Here is a 22471-nt window from a genome sequence, read left to right as displayed (position 1 = left end):
TGTCGAGAAGTCTTCCAGAACTCGTCACCCGCGACAAAAGTAACTCCGACGCGAAGGTTACGTCTGGAATGCTTAGTGCGCATCCTGGGTGCCAGAACTTTGGGGTGGATCCAGTGTTTAAAACTACAAGTCCTGTCCTCGATGCCATTTCGAGAATTCGTTTCCCTCTGGAGTCTGGGTGACGCATGCCCCATTTAAGCGCTCTGGTATTGAAGTTACCTCCGACCAGGGTCCGCCCTCCTTTGTCTAAGATAGCGTCTTCCAGAGCATCAATCCTACGTCAAAAGTCAGGCATCGTCTCATTTGGTGTTATATATACACTCAAAAACGTTATGCAAAAAAATCGAATCCAGACAAAGCATTGGACATGAACCCTAGGATGGGCCTTCCCGAACCCAGACGGCAGCGGTACTTGATATGTCGCGATGCCATGCAGCTGAGTTCCTGTTTTGACATTACTCACTGATGAGCACAAGATCAGGTTTGGCCTCTGCAATGAACTGCGCTAGCGCCTAGTGAGCCGTTGCATTCCGGTGCATATCTATCTGTTGAGCGCGTCCTAGCTCTTTTCAATTCAGCTCTGAACACTGATAACCGCCCCGATCCCGCAGTGTACGCAATGTTCTCATCAGACGCGCCACGATTCCTGCATAGGACGCAACTCTCCTCTTCGTGGTAGGTCTTCGTTTTATGGCCTGCCTGACTACATTTGTGCCATGTTGCCCTTCTATCAGGTCCCCGACAGACTGCAGACTTGCGCCCATAATTCGAACATCTGTAACATTTAGTTGATTCGTACCCAACCAGTTCTAAATTTCTCGCTGTTAGAAGCTCCCCTGCGTATTGCTCCGCAGTCAATTTTTAGCCTCGAAAGGTCGCAGAGGTGATACCAATCCGGACATTTACTACCTCTGGACATTTGTGCTTGATGACCGTTTCTACCTCGTTCTTTTCTGTAAGGCGGTCAAGGTCTCGGATTTCCAGGGCACAGATGAGTGCCAGGCTAGAAACCAAAACTTTCTTTCCCATAATGCGCTTGTCTGCTTCACAGAACGTACCTTTGTTTGTTGTCCTCGGGCTTAATTCGACGAGGACTCCACCACCCTTCGTTTCCGAATGGAAAACACCTCCGCTCGGCTCGTACTTAATTTTATAACGGATTTCGATAAGGACTTCCGGAAAGGTCTTGCCTTCCGTCTGTTTAATAAACAGAGCGCCTCCCCACATTTTCTTTTAGAGCTCAATCCTTCGTGTACGTCCTAATTGTAAGCAGAGTTTTTTCTGATGACGCAACGTGTTGCTGCATCTTGTCCCTATTTGCCTTTTTTTTAGCCTTGGAAAGTACCCGAGTGAAGTCGCCTCCTTCTCCTCCTTTCGTTTTTCCCCAGTTCACTCTGAAACAGGCTGTATGCGTTCCGTTTGACGCTCGCGGTGTTCTCAGCGTAAAGTGCGGTTGTTTCTGCTTCTCGCACATCTTCAGTTACTCTCCATGTTCGCTTGTGGTACGAAATTCAATTCACATCACTCGGCTCCCAATGTGGGGGCCATAAAGTGGACGAGAAACTCAAAGCTTTGTATATACTCTTTTCTTAATTGACATGTCAAAATTCATTTTTTTAAATTCCAAAAATCGAAATAAATTTCGAATATTGTTCACCCCGCTGCGCCACAGTGACACCGATCTTGTGCTCGAAGTATTTATTGCGCTAGATCCGCTTTCGCTGCCTTGGCTAACATCTGGAGATGCAATCATCTCAACACATGAGAAGTGACCCACAGGTTACTAAAAACTCCAGGCCTTCGTGAACACTTGTCTGCGACGTATCATCATAGTACTCAGGCCTCATACTGCTTCGAACAGACAACTTGATCGGCACACAAGCCAATTACGCATGGAGGAGGTGATCAAAGAACTAAAGTGGCTCAAGGTAGCACGACAATTCAATTGCCACCTACGCCTTGCAGTGCAACCCGCTCTCCCAAGATGGCTGACGAATAGCTCGCCTCAGGAGCACCTGGCGCGGAACAGTAGAGTAGAGTACGAGCGTCTCGGGAAGTCCTGAAAAAAGGTGAAGAGCATTTCGCGTTGACGCGGTATGCCTTCCAAGGGATGGCAACCATACATATAAAAAATAAACTCCTCTGTTGAAGTTCCACCTAAAGACTAACGACAATTGTCTGCTGAGTTAACGTGGTGAACGGTGTTGGAGGATCGTATCACTGGTAATTCTCAAGATGTTCGTATCTTGCTTACTGCGTATTTCACCCACAGACAATTTAACGTTTTTCACTCAACGTGTAGACACTTTCACATTTAATGGGAACAAGGCTATCTAGACTGTTCTGCAATTTTTTTCTACTAATTAACATCACGTACACGAAGAAGTGAAACAGCGCCAAACCTGTGAGCATAATTCTCATAAAATTGATTAATTTTAGCTAAAGCTCATATGTGTGGGGTTGATCCATGCTGCTAGCATGAACTGACGAGTGCATCTACCTCCAGAAATCGTGGTTTATAATACGTACGTGATGCAAACCCTGCTCACAATTGTCGTTAAGATAGATGCTACTCTATGCTCACAAAGGCAAATCAGTTAATATCTATAGTATTTTTGAATGTATCTGCTTTTTCTATAAGTATCTTCGACATTGACTTTAATCTAAAAGTTATCCTTTAGTGGAATTTTCGGCCGAGACTGCCGCTAGACCTTGTTGGTCACGCCAACGAACCCCCTAGACTGACTACTATCTTGCCACATTAATTATATCTATCACAAAAGTTTTCAATTTGAATTATTTTTTCAATTTCTGCTTCCAGAACGGCGAAATGATAAATCGTGACTGTGACGAGAAATGTAAATGCCATAATGGAGAATGGATTTGTGAGCCACGATGCACCGGCGCCTTCTTCAAGCGAGGACGTGCCATAGAGGACCCTGCATGCTTTGAAAAACTCTCACCTGAAGACGACTGTTGTGCTGTTATGGTGTGCAGCGATCAACCCGACCAAACAAATGGTAAATATCTACAGGTTAGCTTAATGAATAGCCGCCATGTATCCATGTATCTACACCTGACAATTCGACCGGTTTTTACTAAGGTCACTCGTGTAATATAACTTTTCAAGTTTTCTGTCTGTTGACTTTTCAATGATCAATTAACAAACGCGTGATTCGATGAATGGTGCTAAGTTAATTGATATGTATTGTGGGCTCTCAGGTTTTTCAAACGTTGAAAGGCATAGAAACATAATGCGCAGTTCAAACTATTATACCTTCAGTGAATCCATAGGACAATAAGAGCTTAGTACAGTAATATCCAATAAACTCAACGTATTGAATCTAGCTAATTATAACTACTGTTAAAAGTGTAATTTATTGAACCATTTTCTATACAATTTACCAGAAAACTTTCGCTAAAATATTATGAATGCATTTACGCACAGAGTGTTGGACTCCCGGTTCGGTACGTCGTCGGAATACCAACTAAACACCTCCCCATCTTCAGAGAGCCCGCCTGGAACCGTTTGTCACACTACTTCGGGCTAGTCCCCGAACTCTCCCGGCTTGCGGAGCCTTCAAATCATGGAATTCTCTTCTCCAACGGGAGGGGAGAGGAGGAAGGGAACTGTCAGTTCTAGGCACCCCTTGCAATCCCGCTCCTCCACCGGTCAAGTTTTATCTTCTTAGCAACGAGAAGGACTCGAACGTAATGGGCAACACGGCAACTTCCTCAGCCGTTTTTCACGAGCAACAACCTCCCGTGACTTATCTCCCTTGCGTTTGTATATGGGTTAACGCTCCTTAGTAAGAAGGGCAACAGGGATCACTCTCGCTATTACCATCATGGCCGGCAAAACTCGCCATCCTTGTACTTGATCCGTAAGAGATCCATCTTACGGAATTAAAGGCATTTCTGACGTCAAGCGTTCCGAGGAGCACCACTCTGCTCTAAAACCGAAAAGCTTGCTGCGTGCTTTTCAAGGACTTTTCCAGCAGTGTCAACCGTATATAGTGGGCGGTATAAAGACGGCAACGCGGGGTTGCCTTTCCCTTTGTGGATCAACTCAAGCCTCGCCAACTTCCAATCAGCAGGGACAGTGCCCCCTTTCAAGCAAGCGTTGAATGCGCCGAGCAGTAGGTTTGGCCGGAGTTGAAATACCAGTTTATATATGGGGTCTACAAATAAGTTCTGTCGGTTTTCACAATAGATGGTGTAGCTTGTTTTTTATTCCATTGATCCACATTTCCAAACATTCATCGGAAAGCTACCGTTAATAGGCACAAACGTCAGTACAAATTATTTAATTGAAGTGTAAACAACAATACTTTTTTCATCAACGAAAATGGCCAGTTCTGTACCAAATAATGTGTTTTTGCGGGGAGTTCTACTTCATTATTTCAATATGACGAAAAAAACAACCGAAAGTCATCGCATTTTGGTGGAAGTTTATGGTGACCATGCTCTATCTGAGCGAACGTGTCAGAGGTGGTTTGGACAGTTTAAAAGTGGCAATTTTGACTTGGAAGACGAAGAGCGCGCCGGACGGCCAACAATTTTTGAAGATGAAGAATTGGAGGCATTGCTCGACCAAGATCCATCGCAAACGCAAGAAGAACTTGGAAAAACACTTGGAATCACTCAGCAAGCCATTTCCCATCGTTTAAAAGCAAAGGGAATGATCCGAAAGGTCGGAAATTGGGTTCCGTATGAACTAAAGCCAAGAGACGTCGAACGCCGTTTTTTCACGTGCGAACAACTGCTCCAACGACAAGAAAGGAAGGGTTTTCTGCATCGAATAGTTACTGGCGATGAAAAGTGGATCCATTATGATAATCCCAAGCGTCGGGCAACGTGGGGATACCCCGCCCATGCCTCATCATCGACGGCCAAAGCGAATATTCATGGTGAGAAGATCATGCTGTGTATATGGTGGGACCAGCTGGGTGTGGTATACTATGAGCTGCTAAAACCGAACGAAACGGTAACGGGCAAACTCTACCGACGTCAAATGATGCGTTTGAGCCGCGAACTCAAGAGAAAACGGCCGCAATACCAGCAAAGGCATGATAAAGTTATTTTGCAACATGACAATGCTCGTCCCCATGTTGCACAGCCCGTTAAAACATATCTAGAAACGTTGAAATGGGAAGTCGTACCCCACCCGCTGTACTCTCCAGACATTGCTCCTTCTGATTACCATTTGTTCCGGTCGATGCAGCATGGCTTGGCTGACGAGCACTTCTCCAATTACGACGAACTCAAAAAATGGCTCGATGAGTGGATAGCGGCCAAGCCGGCCAATTTTTGGCGCGTTGGCATCTATGAATTACCTGAAAGATGGAAGAAAGTTGTGGCTAGCGATGGGCAATACTTTGAACAATGAATGTATAACCCATTTTTCACAATAAAGCTTCAAATTTAACAAAAAAACCGACAGAACTTATTTGTAGGCCCTATAACTCTGCTGGAGTACCAACGGTTCCTGGTTCCTTCTTGCTTTTCATAGAGAGGACTGTCTGTTGAAACTCTTTTATAGAAAAAAGTAGACAGTCCTCCGCGCTCTCCGTGCCGATGTTATCATCCCGTACGGGGTGCGTAGGGAATAGTGCCCTTGCAACAGGGTTTCCACAGAGCCCCGATTTTTCGGGTTACCAGTTTGTAACCGAGTCCCCCACGGGTCCCCATTCACCTCGTCGACCAGATCCTGCCAGCAGCGAGCTTTGCTCCTTTTGGTTGGTTAGTACTCCATCATAATAGTACATACCTCCTCCCGGTCGCTTAGACGTTGTGTTAAGCGGCGAAGCCTGTGACACTCCTTCGGGAGCTCTGCGATGTCAACTGTCCATCAATACATAGAAGGTTCGCCACGTCTCGATGCCCTCCTGGGCATGGAGACCCCGCAGGCCGTCGTTATCAGGTTCAAAACTGAATTTACGATAGTGTCGGCTGCAGCGCCACCACCCCTAGGAGTACCCTTCAGCGCGGCCCCACCTGTTCAAAGAGTTTCGACAAACCTCCCGGTGTTCACTTTCGCGACGTTCCATGCATAGAAATAGCGCCGGGGTGGCGCACACCGAAAGTTTGTGTCCACCATTTTAAAAGCAATGTATTGAAGATCGCTTGCCGAGAAGTCTTCCAGAACTCGCCACCCTTCCACCAGTGACACCAGTGATTCCGACGAGAAGGTGACTTCTGGAATGCTTCCCTCGCAGCCTAGACGACAGAATGTTGGGGTGAATCCGGTATTTAAAACTACCAGTCCTGTTTTCGCCGCCATTTCCAGAATTCGTTTCCCTCTGGAGTTTGTGTGAGGCATGCCTCATTCAAGTGCCCTAGCACTGAAGTCACCCCGACCAAGATCCGCTCCTCTGTGTCTAAAATAGTGTCGTCCAAGGCATTAAGCCTGCGTCGAAAGTTCGGCATCGTCTCATTCGTCGTAAGATAGGTACTAAAAACGTTATCCCTTAACACCGAATTCTGAAAAAGCCATCCCCTCGGCCTTGGGTAAGTGTTCTCTTTCCTTTTCATTGCAGGTGCTCGCTTTATGGCCTGTCTGGCCGCATATACGATATGTTGCTCTTCTGTCAGGTCCCCGACAGGTTGTGCCCTTAATCCAAACATCTGTAACATTTGGTTAGGGCGGCCCGGATTCGTATCCTACACACTATCCAACCAATTCTTATTTTCCCGCTGTTTAGAAACTTCATCGCGTGTTGGCCCCGCGAGTTCGCAGAGGTGATACCAATCCGGGCATAGGTTTCCTCCGTACATTCGCGTTTGATGGCCTCTGCTACCTCGTTATTTTCTGTAAGGCAGTCAAGATCTCGGATTTCAAAGAACACATGGGTTCCAGGTTGGAAACCAACGCTTCCTCTCCCTGAAGTCCCTTGACTGTTTCACAGAACGTAACTTTATTAATTGTACTCGGGCCTAATACGACTAGGACTCCACCACCCTTCGTTTTACGAATGGAAGACACTTCAGCTCGCTTATCTTCTGGTTTAATCTTGTAACGGATTTCACTGAGGACTTCCTCAAAAGACTTACCTTCGGCTGGCTCAATAAGTAGAGCTGGCGGTCTAGTCCCCCTTCGTCTCTCCACCTTTTCTTTTGGTGCTCCGTCCTTCGTGTCTGCCTTAATTTTAGGCAGACGTTTTTCTGACGACGCAACGTGTTGTTGTCCCTTGTTCCTCTTCGCCTTCTTCTTTTAAGTCCCTCTCGTTTTTTCCCAAGTTCGCTCTGCAATGGGCCGTCTGCGATCCGTTTGGTACTCGTAGTGTTCTCATCGGGAAGCGTGGTTGTTTCTGCTTCTCGAGGATTTTCTCTTCCTCTGCATGTCCGCCTATAATATGAAATCCTGTCCAGGAGCTCCTCCAGTTCCATTAGCCCGTTTTCCACCTCTTTGCTGACGTTTTTCTGTAGGAACGTCGCAGATCGGATGCGCTCCACAACTGCCGCGCGTTTCATAATAAGCCTTTCCTCTTCAGCTTGTGCCAGATTAGTCGACAGCCCTCCCACTCGGCTTATATTCGAAACCATTTGATTAGTTTCGGCAGTTTCTACTGTGCCTCTATCCGCAATTATAGCACTGCGTGAAAAGGTCTGGGTTCCTGCCTCTGGTGCAAGTGCCGCATCACTTTGCGAGTCCTTTTCTCCGTCTGCGTGTCCCCATGTCTCGTCGGGTATTTCAGTTCATGCATTCTACAACTAGAGATATATTTGGGGCTTCCAAAAAATTGATTCCCATTTCTGTAGCGGTCCTGCATATCTGTCTTGCGCGCAGAATGCTTCATTGCAAAAATAGATTGTGAGTCAACGAAAACTATTAATGAGTACTTTTGTTTAGGGATTGAGAAGTCCTAAGTTCACATCCACTTCTTTGGTCCATAGACGCCTCACTGCGGGCTTAACACCCCAGTATCAAAAATCAAAAGAGGACGATAACAGTATACGGTTTCGTACCAGGGCAAAGGCTACTTATCAGACTCTGCCTCAACGCTGCCCTGGGAGCAACGTGACCGAAGAGGTTTGCAGGTGTTATTCTCTCCCGCTTCGGTCACGCTGCCCCCAGGGTAGAAGTTAATCAGGCCGGTTATACTGAAAAAAATTTAGAAATGTCTGCAAGTCCGTGCTTCCAGGTCTGCATTTTTTTGTGATTTCTAGTTTCGGAGTGAAAGGCCAATTGCCAGGACCCTATACATCTTTGAAAACAAACGAAGATCATCTCTCAATTGAATTCCACAAAATTTTCTTAAACAAAGTAGTATCACCTTTAAACCTCAGACTAACTATATATATATGTATTTTGCTATTTCAGCCCCTCTCCTTCCAACGATTCCACCTGTCGAGCCGGGCTGCATGTTTAACGGAAAACTCTTCAGTTACCATGAAAAACTTGAAATCGGTTGTGAGCAAATCTGTCATTGCATGGAAACATCAAAAATGGAATGCAATCCTCGTTGCCCACCAAGAAATCATACCCGCTCAGAACAATGTGTGGTGGTCAAGGATCCAAAGGACACATGTTGTGAACTTGAGCTCTGCGACGTCACTTTAGATGATCACGAACAAACGGTAGCAACAACGACATCATCCACTGAGAAACTCGAAACCGACGATTCAACCGGACCCTGTGAATACAAAGGTCGACACTATAAGATCGACGAACAGTTTCATGATAGCTGCGACGCTCTCTGTATTTGTTCCGATGAAGGAGTTCATTGTGCTAAGCTCCAGTGTCCATCGAATTTCGGTTTAGATGTTTTAGACCCACATTGTTTGCGATGGGAGCCTGAACCAGCAACATTCCGAGCGATAGCACCCAAATGTTGCCCTGAAAGGATGCGTTGTGTCGACAATGGCACTTGCATTTACAAGGATCAGACCTTTGATAACTGGTCAGAAATCCCAAGTAATCTCACAGGTAAGGAAAGTGCACATGAAGTCTAGTTTTGATTTTCACAATGTGTCATTTTGAAATTTGCAGGATGTGATCAGCATTGTTACTGCGAAGGTGGAAAGATTGAATGCCGGCCAGCTTGTCCACCAGTGCCAGCCCTACCACCTCCGCATCTACCGTGTCATCCAACCCAAGCGCGACTCGTTCCAATTCCAGAGGATGATTGCTGCAAACATTGGAGTTGTGTATCCTCTCCAGACTTCGGAACTGGTAAGTCAATTATCTAAATCTAGAAAAAACGAATGCATCAAGCACGTTTTGTGTGAATCTTTTCTATCGAATCATCTCATTTTCTAACCGACATACGACTTACACATTTCCTACAACTTCCGCTATAAAATTCAGGTAAACCAAATAGCACATCAGATAAAAAAGCAGAATTGAACAAAACCAAGGAAGAAAAAGATTTATCGAATTCAGTGGGCCCATTTTACCCCACCTTAGATGGGAAGCCACCGAAGTCAGTGCCACAGAAACCATCAAAGAAAGGAACAAACGAAGCCGGTGACAATAAGGACACCAAAATGAAGTACCCACAACCTCAGTTCATTCCAGTCGGAACTGGGCCAGGAGGCTTTGGACTGAGTGGTTTTGGTGATAATACAAATGATCCTCAAGGCCCGGGATTCTTTAATCCTACCCTGGCAAAAGGACAATTTGATCCGTATAACCCATATTCACAAAATCCAAACACAATCCAGGATAAACCAGCACAGCCGGATCTTTATAACATCGTTGGTCCAAACAATCCAGCAAATGTTCCACCCCATGTTCGTATTGAACACTTACTGCAACATTTGCAAGGAAATGATCAAAACCCAGGACCATTGTTACACTTACCACCCTCGGCAGTTGCAGGAATTGATAAGGAAACATCATTGTCACCTTCCCTAGGAGTACAATCGCCGCAGACACCAGCTGCTAATTATCCTTTCAATGGATTCCCTATTCACCCGATTTCGCCTGAGCAAGGACTGCAACCGAGACCAGAAACAGGTTGACTATAGACATCTCTATCAAAATCATTTATTTTCTTGCATGTGATGATGTTTTATGTTGGTGGCGATCGGGACTAACAATTGTAGTTGATTGGTGTAGGATTTGGTTAATAGTTTCCGATATACTAACTATAATTCTCGTTGTATAACCTTTAGTATACGCAACAGAGAACTATAATAACATTTCATAAATTCATAGCAACCCCATACCACTTTTCAGAACTGATCAAACTACTCCTTGGTTAGCCCAAAATAATCGTCGCGGATCTTGAAAAATGGAACGAATAATAAGAGATAAGATACTGTTCACCCTGGCCTATTTATGTATGTACATCTCGTAAATTCTGAGTCCACAACGCCTCCTTCCCTAGGTTAAGAGAGAGAGCTACAAGATCCTTAGAAATCCCGTCCTCATCAAAGTGGCACTGTTTGTCATTTAGGATTAGGATTCTTTCGTCTGTGTGGTTAGAGCACAAGGCTATCGTACGGAAGGTCGCAGTTCAAATCTCACTGGTGACAGTGGAATTTGTATCGTGATTTGACGTTGGATACCAGTCGACTCAGCTGTGAATGAGTACCTGGGCCAAATCAGGGTAATACGCGGGTGAGCGCAATGCTGACCACATTGACATCTATAAGGTACTGTAATCCAGTAGTGTACCGGTACGGTCTTGAGTGAAGTATGTCCAAAATCGATTATACGGAGACTACTGAAAAGCTAAACCTCTATGTTGTAGAGACCGATCATGATGCACTGCTGCGAAGAGAATGGAGCCCTCAGTTTACCCTAATATTCAACTTTATCGACCTATTCATTGATTCCTAGAAGCTACAAGTAAACACTTCCAGAAACCTTGTCTCACCTCATGACAGGAGAGTTGTCTCAGTCTCTCTCACTCTAGTGCTTGCAAAGTACATAGCTATTTTAAGGAAAACATCGGATAACCTAGATTGACCACCCTCATGTTATTGGGTAAAGTTACGAGCTAACTCGGTCTTTCCAAAACCGGAGACACTCAGCACTTACTCGTCACTTTCAATGGGGAATCAACAATGCATATCAATCCTTGAATTTTCATCGATGAGCCGATCACATTTTTAATTAACTCAATGAACATCTTTTGTCATCTAGATATCACGAACCCACGCTGAATGTGGAATTGGAACCCTCGCGACTGCGTCCAGATCAGTTGTTTGACAGAGCAAAATGGCTGAACTGATCACCACGAGTCGACCCCGCTTTTGAACAAAGGACAAAGGCTAAAGAAAAAAAGGATTACGAAAACATCTATAACCAACGAAAAATGGTCCATCAATCTTTCAGACGTCAGACTCGTCAGACAGACATGCACAGTCTACGGAGCAACAAATGTTCCTTTATTATAGCAATGTCCAATAGGACCGTCAGAAGTCTAGATCTTGTCCAATGACGTACTACTTTTAGATAAAAAATACAATCATTGGAGAAAGCCATGAAATGAATGAGGAAACATGGTCTTGTGAAAATGTACCTTCGCAATCTCATCTATAGAATTCCTGGACCACCAATTCGGCGTCCAGGGTATACAAAGTTCAGACAGGCATTTCGAGACCATTTGGACCGCTCCGCAACCAACTACTCTACCACAACAAAATATTTCGCGAAAACGTAACGGAGGAAGATATCTACAAACAAAAAGGCGACGAAATGTATGATGGTATAAGAGAAATCTCTACAAGATCAAAGATACATCAATGCCAGGTCGCACTGGAGAGGCGGATACGTAAGACCTATCCATTCGAATCCGAAAAGGTCTATCGACGTTTAATGACACTGATCTTCAATCTCGAACTAGATACCGCAAAGCTTATCAAGCATATAAATAAATAAAAGACGCATGCTTGTCAGGACAAAAAGAGCACCGTAGAGGCCCTGGTATAATCTCGTAGAACCAGACGATGAAGAATGAAGACCTCCGCAAATTCGGTCGCAACTAAACAGAGGCATCCCTATCACTTACCATATAGCCCGGTGCCCCTTACTACCCATCCAAATAAGGGGAAGAAATGTAATGTTTGGATATTGGCGCTTATTCTTCTTTTTCTTCAGCCATTGTCCCGTTCATAAGCGGGGCCGGCTCGTCGTGATCAGTTTCAAAAATTTGGCTCTATCGAATACCTGATCTGGGTGCAATCGCGAGGCTTTTAAATCCCAACCCAGCGTATCAAGTCACCGTCGTTTCGGCCTGCTTTTGGTCATTTACCATCCACTTTGATGTTGACACCAATCTTGGCAAGTGAATCCTCAGCACGAATTGCGTGACCATACCATCGAAGACGCCTCTCTCACAATTTTTCCACGATCAGTGCAACCCCATAACAATCGCGGATATCCTCATTTCGGATGTGATCAAAGCGTGTCACGCCACTAGTCCAACGTAACATCTTCGTCCCCATTACCGCAAGACGCATTCATTGTCTTTTATAGTCGGCCAACACTCAGAACCATAGAGGGCGACAAGACGGACGACATTGCGGTAAATTTTAGATTTGAGACGTTGATACGTCGATCACAAAGAACACCAGTTGTGGAACGCCACTTCATCCAGGTTGCGTTAATGCGTGAAGCAATTTCATAACGCAGTTCTCCATTGGCTGATAGCGTTGATCTGAGGTATTTAAATCGCTCAGTTCTGGGCAGATCACTGCCGCTGACAGTGAGTGCGCCTATTTCATGGGAATCGGTCGTCAAAAATTCAGTTTGGTTTAGATTCAATCTGAGACCATGTTGCATGAGGCGATCATTCCATTTTTGGACAAGTTGCTCGAGATCAGGAGGAAAACATCATCTGCATAAAGCAATGTTTAAGACGCTGGAAGTTGGATGTCCCGTGTGACGGTGTCCATAACAAGAACAAAGAGGAGTGGTGAGAGGGCTCTTCCTTGATGAACACCAGCACAGACCCGAAGTGGTTTTGATACACTCGCCACACTTCAAACTTTACTTTTCGGATCGTGGTAGATCAATTGAACGCACCGCACGAGTTCTTCTGGTACTAGGTGTTTTCGTAGAGCATACCAGATGAATTCGTATGGCACACGGTCAGACGCTTTCTCTATATCCAGAAATTCAATGTAAAGAGGGCAATGCTTCTTACGGTGTTTCTCCATAAGCAACCGAGCAGCGTGTATTGCATCAGTAGTTCCGCAGCTTTCGATAAATCCGGCTTGATTACCGGTTATTTCAACGATTTCGCGAATTCGATCGTCAAAAATGCGTTCAAAAACCTTCATGGGATGGGACAGTAGCCGGATCGGGCGCTATAATGTTTGTTGTATCTTAACTCCAAAATTACTTCTCGTTACAATATCTTGACATACATTTATGTTTACTATGCCACACAAAAACGTTTTGCTTAGGAGAGTAACTGTCTCAAGTTGAAGGGCGGATGGCTCAATGGTTAAAGCAAAAGGTCGAGATTCAAATGTCACAAAAGTCAATTGTTATAATCGAATTGATAGTAACACTTACATCAGCTAAAATAATTGATTAAAATCTATCACTAAGTAGGCAAAGTATTATAAACAATCGCAAAAATCACTTTTTCATTTAGTGTTTACGCCGCCGCGGTTGGAAACAGAAGAGACCGACTTATTTCCATGCGGTCCTTACTGTCCCAACCAACGGCATTTTTCCACCGCTAATTCTCCACTCCCCCGGTGCGTTCAGAAAATGAGTGAATGGCGAGTTCCGCGCCATCTACCCGTCTGCATCCGCAACATTCGAAATAAATTTCGAATGCTGCAGATCCTGCCGCGCCACATCACTCCGCCCCCAGACGAAACCTAGGGGGTTTCGGCGACGGATCCCGGAACTTCGTTCGCCGTTAATCCACAAAGCGGACACGACGCTGCTTCGGGGCGCACACGGGTTTCAGCCTGGACAAAGAGACCGCCTTTTTGTGACCACCGATCTCGAGCTGGAAGAAATGTTCCCCCCTCTCGAGAACGCGGTACGGGCCCTCATATGGGGGCTGCAGCGGCTTCCGGACGGCGTCCGTCCTGATAGGCACGTGTGTGCATGTGTCCAGTTCCTTGGGCGAACAAGCAGGTATGGACGCGTGTCGAGTGGGTGGTGGCGCTTTGATGCGTCGGAGATTGTCCCTCAGCAGACGCACCAACCCCGACTCCGTGAGACCCGATCTCTTGTCGAAGACCGGATCGCTTGGGAGTCTTGGGTTCTCCCCGTAAACCAGCTCCGCGGGGCTGGCAGCAAATTACTCTCGGCGGGTTGTACGAAGGCCGAGTAGGACGAGGGGCAAGACTTGGGTCCAGGACGGGTCGTCGCGTGCCATAATGGCGGCTTTAAGCGTCCGGTGCCAACGTTCCAGCATCCCATTGGATTGCGGGTGGTATGCCGTAGTCCGCTGGCGTTTAAAACCCAGGAGTTTGCCTAACTCCGAGAAAAGGGTGGACTCAAATTGCATTCCCTGGTCAATGATGACCACTGCAGGGACGCCAAAGCGAGGTATCCACTCTCGGCAGAGGGCTTCGGCACAAGATTGCGCCGTAATGTCTTTCAGAGGTATTGCCTCAGGCCACCGCGTGAACCTGTCGATGATTGTGAGGCAATACTTGTAGCCGTGCGAGTCTCGCAAAGGCCCTATTATGTCGAGGTGTATCGTGTGGAAACGCTTGGTAGTGCGGGGGAATGAACCCACTTCTTTCCTTACATGCCTGGAGACTTTACACTTCTGGCATGCGATGCGCTCTCTGGCCCAGGAATTGATATCCTTGTTCATGGAGGGCCAGAAGTGTTTTCCGGTGACTAACCGGTTTGTTGTCCTGATGCCGGGATGCGCCAAATCGTGAACTGCGTGGAACACTTAATTGCGAAATGTGGCCGGAATATATGGCCGAGGTCCCTTTTCCGAGTCTTCGCAGCAGAGCGAGAGGTTTGAGCCGAAGATTGGCAACTCCCGAAATTTGTATTTAGGGTTGGACTTGAGGCTCTGAAGTGCTGCGTCATCCTCCTGCGCCTTGGCAATAGCCGAAAAATCGAGTGAGGCGGGGATGTTAACCTCGGAGACACGAGACAAAGCGTCAGCAACTATGTTGTCCTCGCCGGACACGTGCTGGATGTCTGACGTAAACTGGCTGATGAAGCTCAGGCGTCGAAGCTGACGAGGGGACGCTTTGTCGGGCTTTTGTTTCAAAGCATAAGTGAGAGGCTTATGGTCCGTGAACACTGTGAACGGCCTGCCTTCTAGGGAGAAACGGAAGTATTTGATGGACTAGTACGCGGTGATTGCTTCCACCTTGTCTGGGTCGGGCTGTATTCCTTCAGAGGCAATGGAGTGGCCGAGGAATCTCACCTGTTGTTGAAGGAATTTGCATTTCTCAACGTTTAGGACTAAACCGGCCTCAAGGAGACGTTGAAAAATGCACTCGAGATGGGCTAAGTGCTCAGACTCAGTGGAAGAAGCGACCAAAACATCATCCAAATAGACGAAACAGAAATCGAGGTTTCGCAGGACTGAGTGAATGAACCTTTGAAAGGTTTGCGCCGCATTGCACAATCCGAAAGTCATTCGGGTGAACTCGAAGAGTCCAAAGGGTGTGCATATTGCCGTCTTTGGAATGTCTTCAGGAGCTACTGGGATTTGGTGGTATGCTTTGGCTAAGTCCAAGGTCGAAAAGATGCGGCAATTCTCGAGGTGATGCGCAAAGTCGTGGATGAGTGGAATTGGATATCGGTCAGGAACAGTCTGTGCGCGTAATCCCCACAGGGACGCCATTCGCCATTTGGTTTAGGGACCATATGTAAAGGGGAAGACCAACAGCTGTTTGAGGGCCTGCAGATACCCTGTTGAACAAGTTGTTCAAATTCTTTTAATTTCTCCGGAATACCCCTCCTGTGTAGGGCACTCTAGATGCACTCCTTGTCAAACCTTCTCGAAATCGATGAGAAGCAAGTAAAGCGAAAATCTAGACTCCTCAGATTACTCCAAAACCATACACCGAATATTGTGTGGTCTTGAATGAAAATTAGTGTGCTCTCACGCGATTAAGCTTTTGAAGTGTTTTTGATGCGTTCCATGGTTATTTTAGCTATTATCTTCACGATAGTAAGTAACACACTACGAAGATAGGTCTTAAAAATTCACAAAATAATAACCCAGTCCATCAAGACTAGCAAATTTTCAAGCATTTGCTTTTATCGTTGCTGTTTCATCACCAAAGCTTCCATTGCTTCTTATTAATGATATATCCCCATTTTGTTGACCAAGTCGTGCGAAAACATAAGTTGGCTCAAAACTATACATCACAGAACAGTTGATAGGGTAGATCGCTCTAAGGACCGCTCTGAAGCGCATAAATTCCTAAAACTTTGATCAAGGACAGCAGAGTCGAGCCGGTTCAGATCTTCCTGTAGCCTTTACGAAGGATATTACCCTACAATCAAAGACGTTCCCAAAGATTTGTTTATTTAGTAACCGGAACCTGTCTCTAGATAGAATTGGCTTTTCGCAAAGGAAGTGCCTGACGATTCCTCCCTACTCTCCGCAAGTTTGATAATGTGAATGGTAGGGTATGTCAAGTCCAGCAGCATGGTACTTTAGAGGTCACTATCCCGTGCAAATTACCGGAATCCTACACGTATTTACGTGCGTTTGGTCAAAAAGCCGTGGTGGACTTCATTTAGGAAGATCAGACTCTCCTTGACCTAATATAGATCTTGAGCCTTCGCCATCTGAAGTCGGCGACTCTTAAGTACTTAAATAAGTCGAGTAGATTCCACCCTTCACGGTCGACAGGCAGAGGCCCACACGCTCACCGACGAACTATATGAAGGGCGAGATTCTGCCTGACCAGCCCTTCGGCCTGCTCATTCCTGTGTATGTTTCTTCGGTCGGAGATCCAGAGGAAGGTGACTCTCGGCGCGTCTCTGCACTGAATCACCTGGCTCTGTCAAAATGACTATATTTCTTACTCTACTCCCGCACCGACTCCACAGATCATTTTTGATCCGTCCGTAAAGAATTATAACCTTACAACACATCGTCGGTCTTCCACCCTGTCCTAGATAGAAAGCCCCCCCCTAAATCCCTCTTGAGACTCAGCTTGTTTATAGCCCGTTGGAACTAACCTCAGTTTCCGAAACACTTCATCTAGGAGGCTGCTATGGCCGCAGGGCTTCGCTTTCCAATTCCCGGTCTCACCAAGTCTGATAGCATTACACGCTTCACCGTATTTAATATATGTGTAGAGATACAGGAAAAGTATACGGAACAGTATATTGAAATCGTATGCCGAACAGGACTGCACAATTCCAGTTCTAGTTTTTTTTGATTGGATCCATCCCAAATCTGCATCATGCAACCAATAGGTACACGTTTCTCAACGCACTCTCCATAATGTCACCCATAACAGAGGGAGGCATCTCTGACACCAATATCACTAAGTCGGCGGCATACTGTGACTTATTAAGCGCTGATGGCTTTATGGTTACCAGGCAAGAGGCGCGGCAGCGTCTGACGATATGCCTCAGGGTGTAGCGTGACCAAGCGGTTCGCACGTGTTAAGTGCTCCTTTATATAATTCGTAAAAGACAACGTCACCACGAAATATATTGAGCACAAATCCGCCCATACTATTGACCAGAGTTTGGTCAGAGCTGAAAATATTTTTTTAAGAATTGCGAGGTGCTAGGTCCGCGTTAACTTGATGCTGGACCGGACCAAATGGAGAGCAACTTACTCCCCCTTTGTTTTTAGTCCACGGGCTCCTCGTTTAAGGCTAAGCACCCAAACTTTCAAAATATTAGGCGATGACGGTTTTACGGTTTCTTACCAGGGCAGAGGCAGAGCGTCAGACGCTGCCTCACCTCCGCCCTGAGAGCAGCGTGACCGAAGCGGCTCGTAGATTTTGAGTGCCGTAAAGCCGTCATCGCCTAATATTGCTAAGCCCTAAACGAGGGGTCCGTAGACCAAAAAGAAAGAGGGAGTAACATGCTCTCCATTTGGTCCAGTCCGGCATCAAGTTGATGCGAATTTAGGACCCCGCAATTCTCTCTTATCTAGCAGTATCTCGGGAGACCATTAATAGAATTTGCACCCAGCTCACAAAAACCTCCCTCAGTGGAAGCCTTTAACCAAGAAGTGCCCTGTGAAATGACAAAGCAGGCCCTATTGCAGCTAAAAGTTTTCGACATCACCCTTGAACGAGCTACCAAAAATTTGGTACACAGATCACCAATGTATTAACCTTTATAGAATCAATTTCAAAATAGTTCTGCTATTCAATTTCCTTATATAATTTCTGTTATTTGTAGGCATTGGCTTCCTTTCGAATATAGCCTACTAACGCAACACTACGCTACTACCCATTGGAGACGTTTCATACTCAAATAAACTTCCATAAAAATTCTAAACCGCCTCATTTATTTTCAGGTCTTCCATTTGACAATCTTCAACCAGATCTTCAGGTGATAGCGTTGGAAGCAATTGATCCGAGAACTGTCCGAATAGTGTTCACCGTACCACAAATCTTTGTAAACTTACATGGACGCGTAGAATTACGTTACACCAACACTGCCAGTAATGACACTAACACATGGGCTTCACAAGTCTTCGCACCACCAGAAGATCTCATAGCCACTTCCCAACTAGAGTTCGAATTGCCTGGATTAGAACCGAACTCCCGATACAAAGTAAAAATAACTCTGATACTGAGCGATATCAACTCCCAGCCATCGAGTCAGATATACACTGTCACCACACCGCCAGAAAGGACAATAACTCCTCCTCCTAATGTTAGTGATTATCGTCCAGACTTCCAGGATATTTTCAAAGATGTCGATGATCCTGAGCTTAATGTTAGTGAGACGAACTCGACATGGTTGCGGGTCAACTGGCGAAAATTGGCAGATGAGGAATTGGAATACGTGGATGGTCTGCAATTGCGTTACAAAGAAATTACAGGAATGATTTATGATGCAACACCATTGATCCACCGCACTCTCTCCAGTTATACCATCGAGAATCTGTTGCCTGATACCGCCTATGAAATAGGGATGTACTTTATCCCATTCCCTGGTCATGGTGCTGAGCTTCGAGCAGGAGAAATGATCAAGGTGAGGACATCCCCGAAGATCGATATCTATGGATTCGAGGTGGTGGTTAACGTTACCAGAGTGAAAGCTACTAGTGTTGAAGTATTTTGGACTGGAGTTCCCTATCCTGAAGACAAATATGTTCACATTTATCGAGCTATCTATCAGAGTGATGCTGGTAAAGAGGATTCCAGCGTCTTTAAGGTGGCGAAGCGAGATTCAACAACAGGAACTCTGATTATGGACTTGAAACCAGGAACACGATATCGGTTGTGGTTGGAAATGTACCTTACCAACGGTCACATTAAGAAGAGTAACGTGGTGAACTTTTTAACAAAACCAGGTGGTGGATCAATACCTGGAAAAGCAGGTAAGTTTCGTTTTCCTTTCCTAATGAGAGCATTGAGAATCCCTATATATTTTGTGCTATCCCTCATAGGTAAACTCCTAACAGGCGGTGTCGATGGCGGACCGACAGGTGATTACTATGGGCCCCTAGTTGTTGTAGCCGTGATAGCGGCGCTGGCTGTAATGTCGACCCTCATTCTGCTACTAATTCTTACAAGACGTAGAGGTCATCAGACTGCTTCAATCACGCCACCTCGAAAAAGCGATGCAGTCTACGACAATCCTAGCTATAAAGTAGAAATACAGCAGGAAACAATGAGTAAGAAGAAGGCAGCACCCACCACCTCTTTAGTAAAGTTGATATAACCCGAACATTTTCTTCTTGCAGATCTGTAGCTGTAGCTTTTCAAAACCAACGCAATGTGCACAAATGTACATAAAATAGCTTAAATCCGTCCGAAACGTGCTCAAAATCGTGCAAATTTTATAATAAATTATAAACAAAAGGACCATCGTCAGGAAGCAATCAAACCTTCTTAGTACCTTTCCGTGTAAGAGGACATATAAGGGCGCCTGAACGAGCAAATCAAAAGAGAAAGTTTGGAAACTTCTCCAAAACTTTATACATTAGATATATTCTTCCCAAAAACTGAAAAAAAGATATTCGAATGTACGTACTATGCATATATTTACTGTTTTAGTTATTGTATTTGTTATTTCAAACTAAAGAGATACCCATCCACTATACCATCTACCCAATGCATTATACATTAAAAAAGAACTTACATTTAAATATTACCTGCCCGATGAACTTATTGGTTCATCGGTCATCCATCCAAATAAATAAAATAATCTTAGTCCAAAAAAGCGAAATCTAAAAAGAATTTTGAGTCGATTTTATGAATTCAAAAACGTACCGAGCTCATTCATGATATTTTCAACTAGACACTAGAAGGATATCGTAATTTGTGTAATTTATTTTTATTTTTTGTTAATTATATTAAATAATTTTTGTATGATTTTTACTTTAAACAGAAATAGAAGTGAAAATATTACCATGAGACATAGATCAGTTTTCTTATTAATTTCTTCTGCATGCGTTATCAATTTCGAAAGGAATTGCCATATACAAGTATATGATCTGTTCGAGAAACAGATCATCGAACGGTTTTCGCTGTATAAATCAAAAGAAGTGATCCACATCAAAATGAACTGAATGCAATACAAAATGTAATCCAAATCTATTGTAATGATAAAGGTCCCCTTGTAATTGCTAATAACTTGCGTTTCGCATTAATGTCTATTTCTGGAGGTACCATTGCTTTTAAGGAGTCAGAATCTAGTTCGATTCTTGACAAGGCATCAGCATTCGTATTCATGCTCCCTTTTTTGTATACGATCGTGAAATCATAATCAGATAGGTCGACTCTAATTCGAGTAAGTTTGGATGAAGGCTTTTTATGGGTGAATAAAGAAACTAATGGTCTGTGATCTGTCACGACTATGAATTTCCGTCCATATAGATACGGTCTAAAAAAATTTATTCCCCAGTATATAGCTAAAAGTTCTTTTTCGATAACAGGTTTGTTGATATCGTGTTTAGCTAGTGATTTGCTTGCCTATGAAATGGGTAAATCGTTGCCAATTTCGCCTTGAGGTAATACTGCACCTAGAGCGTAGTTTGATGCATCCGTAGTTAAGATAAATGGTTTATCAAAATCTGGGTATTGGAGAATTGGTGGTTCTATCAATTTGTTTTTTAATGTTTCGTATGCCTTTTGACATTGGTCTGCCCAATTAAAGGTAACATTTTTTTTCAATAATGAATTTAAGCTTTTAGCGATTTCGGCAAAATTCGGAATAAAACGCCTATAGTAGTTGCAGAATGCTACAAATCTACGTACTTCATCGGCATTTTTTGGAATTGGATAGTTTTTAATTGTTTTGTACTTTGATGGGTCGGTCTTGATTCCCTCATCGGTTATTAGATGACCGAGATATACAACTTCCGATTTCAAAAATTGACATTTACTTGGGTTTAATTTCAAATTGTGCCGTCGTAGTCTTTGTAATACTTTGCAGAGGTTGGTATTGTGATGTTTAATACTGCATCCAAAGACAATAATGTCATCTACATACAGAAATGCTTCATGACTTAAGCCACTTAAAGCTATAGTAAGCATACGCTGAAAGCTGTTGGATGATATCTTCAATCCAAATGGTAATCTTTTAAATTGATAGTGACCGCCGCTGGTCGAAAATGCTGTTAATGGCCTAGACTCTTTCTGAAGTTCAATTTGGTGGAAAGACCTTGTCATGTCCAAAGTTCAGAAATACTTTGCTCTACCAAGCTTATCTAGAACGTCTTCTAGTCTTGTCAATGGAAATTTGTCATTGACAATTTTGTCGTTCAGTCTCCGAAAATCTACTACAAGTCGCCATTTTGACCTGCCATCTGTACTTTCTTTTGGTACAACTAAAAGTGTTGAATTATATGGACTTATAGATGGTTCAATAATGTCACTTGTTTCCAAGTCTTTTACTTGTAAGATTTCGGTGTTTTGGGCTTGAGGTAGTCTATAATTTTTTATGTAGACTGGGTTGTTGTCTATAGTCCTTAGTCTTTGTTTATAAAAATTATTTGTGGAAAGTTTCTCTCCTTCCAAGTGAAATACATCTTGATATTCTCTAATTATCTCTAGCAAGCTAATCATTGCGGGTTGATCTAAATTGTCTTTATTTATTAGTTCCAAAATTTTTTTGTATCTAGTTTCATTGTATGTTTGTTTCGCTCCTCTGAAGATGTGATAGTTTTCTAATGCTTCGGTTTTAACATTAAAGTGTTTGATAACAACATCTTCGTCGGTGGTGTTGAGAAATTTTATGCGTTGGACACCTTTTACAGGTATGATTGTACTCGCAATAAAAACACCTTTTTGTATTTCTGTGTTCAACACTATACTGTCTTCATTCACATTTATATTGACTGGAACTATCATTTCAGTTCTAGCAGATATGTTGACCTCTGAATGATCGTACTTTTTTGTGCCCATAGGTAACACAATC

At 44.2% G+C, this 22471-nt stretch overlaps 1 protein-coding gene across 2 annotated transcripts in view; it reads left to right on the top strand.

Moving 5' to 3' along the window:
* Positions 1-20472, top strand: part of LOC119659481 (putative epidermal cell surface receptor) — a 61219-nt gene extending 40747 nt beyond the window's left edge. Inside the window, exons 4-10 of one of the 2 annotated variants that reach the window (XM_038067591.1) lie at positions 2822-3020; positions 8324-8929; positions 8993-9175; positions 9311-9961; positions 18396-19427; positions 19497-19724; positions 19794-20472. In XM_038067591.1, the coding sequence (XP_037923519.1) occupies positions 2822-3020; positions 8324-8929; positions 8993-9175; positions 9311-9961; positions 18396-19427; positions 19497-19724; positions 19794-19801 (2907 nt within the window). In that variant the 3' untranslated portion in view covers positions 19802-20472. The remainder of the gene's footprint in view (positions 1-2821; positions 3021-8323; positions 8930-8992; positions 9176-9310; positions 9962-18395; positions 19428-19496; positions 19725-19793) is intronic. The other variant, XM_038067593.1, reaches the window with a different exon arrangement.
* Positions 20473-22471: the final 1999 nt, after the last annotated feature.

This window comes from Hermetia illucens, chromosome 6 (assembly GCF_905115235.1).
Source record: "Hermetia illucens chromosome 6, iHerIll2.2.curated.20191125, whole genome shotgun sequence".
Lineage (NCBI taxonomy): Eukaryota > Metazoa > Arthropoda > Insecta > Diptera > Stratiomyidae > Hermetia > Hermetia illucens.
The sequence above is the reverse complement of the archived record's forward strand: the minus strand, read 5'-3'. Positions and strand labels throughout refer to the sequence as shown.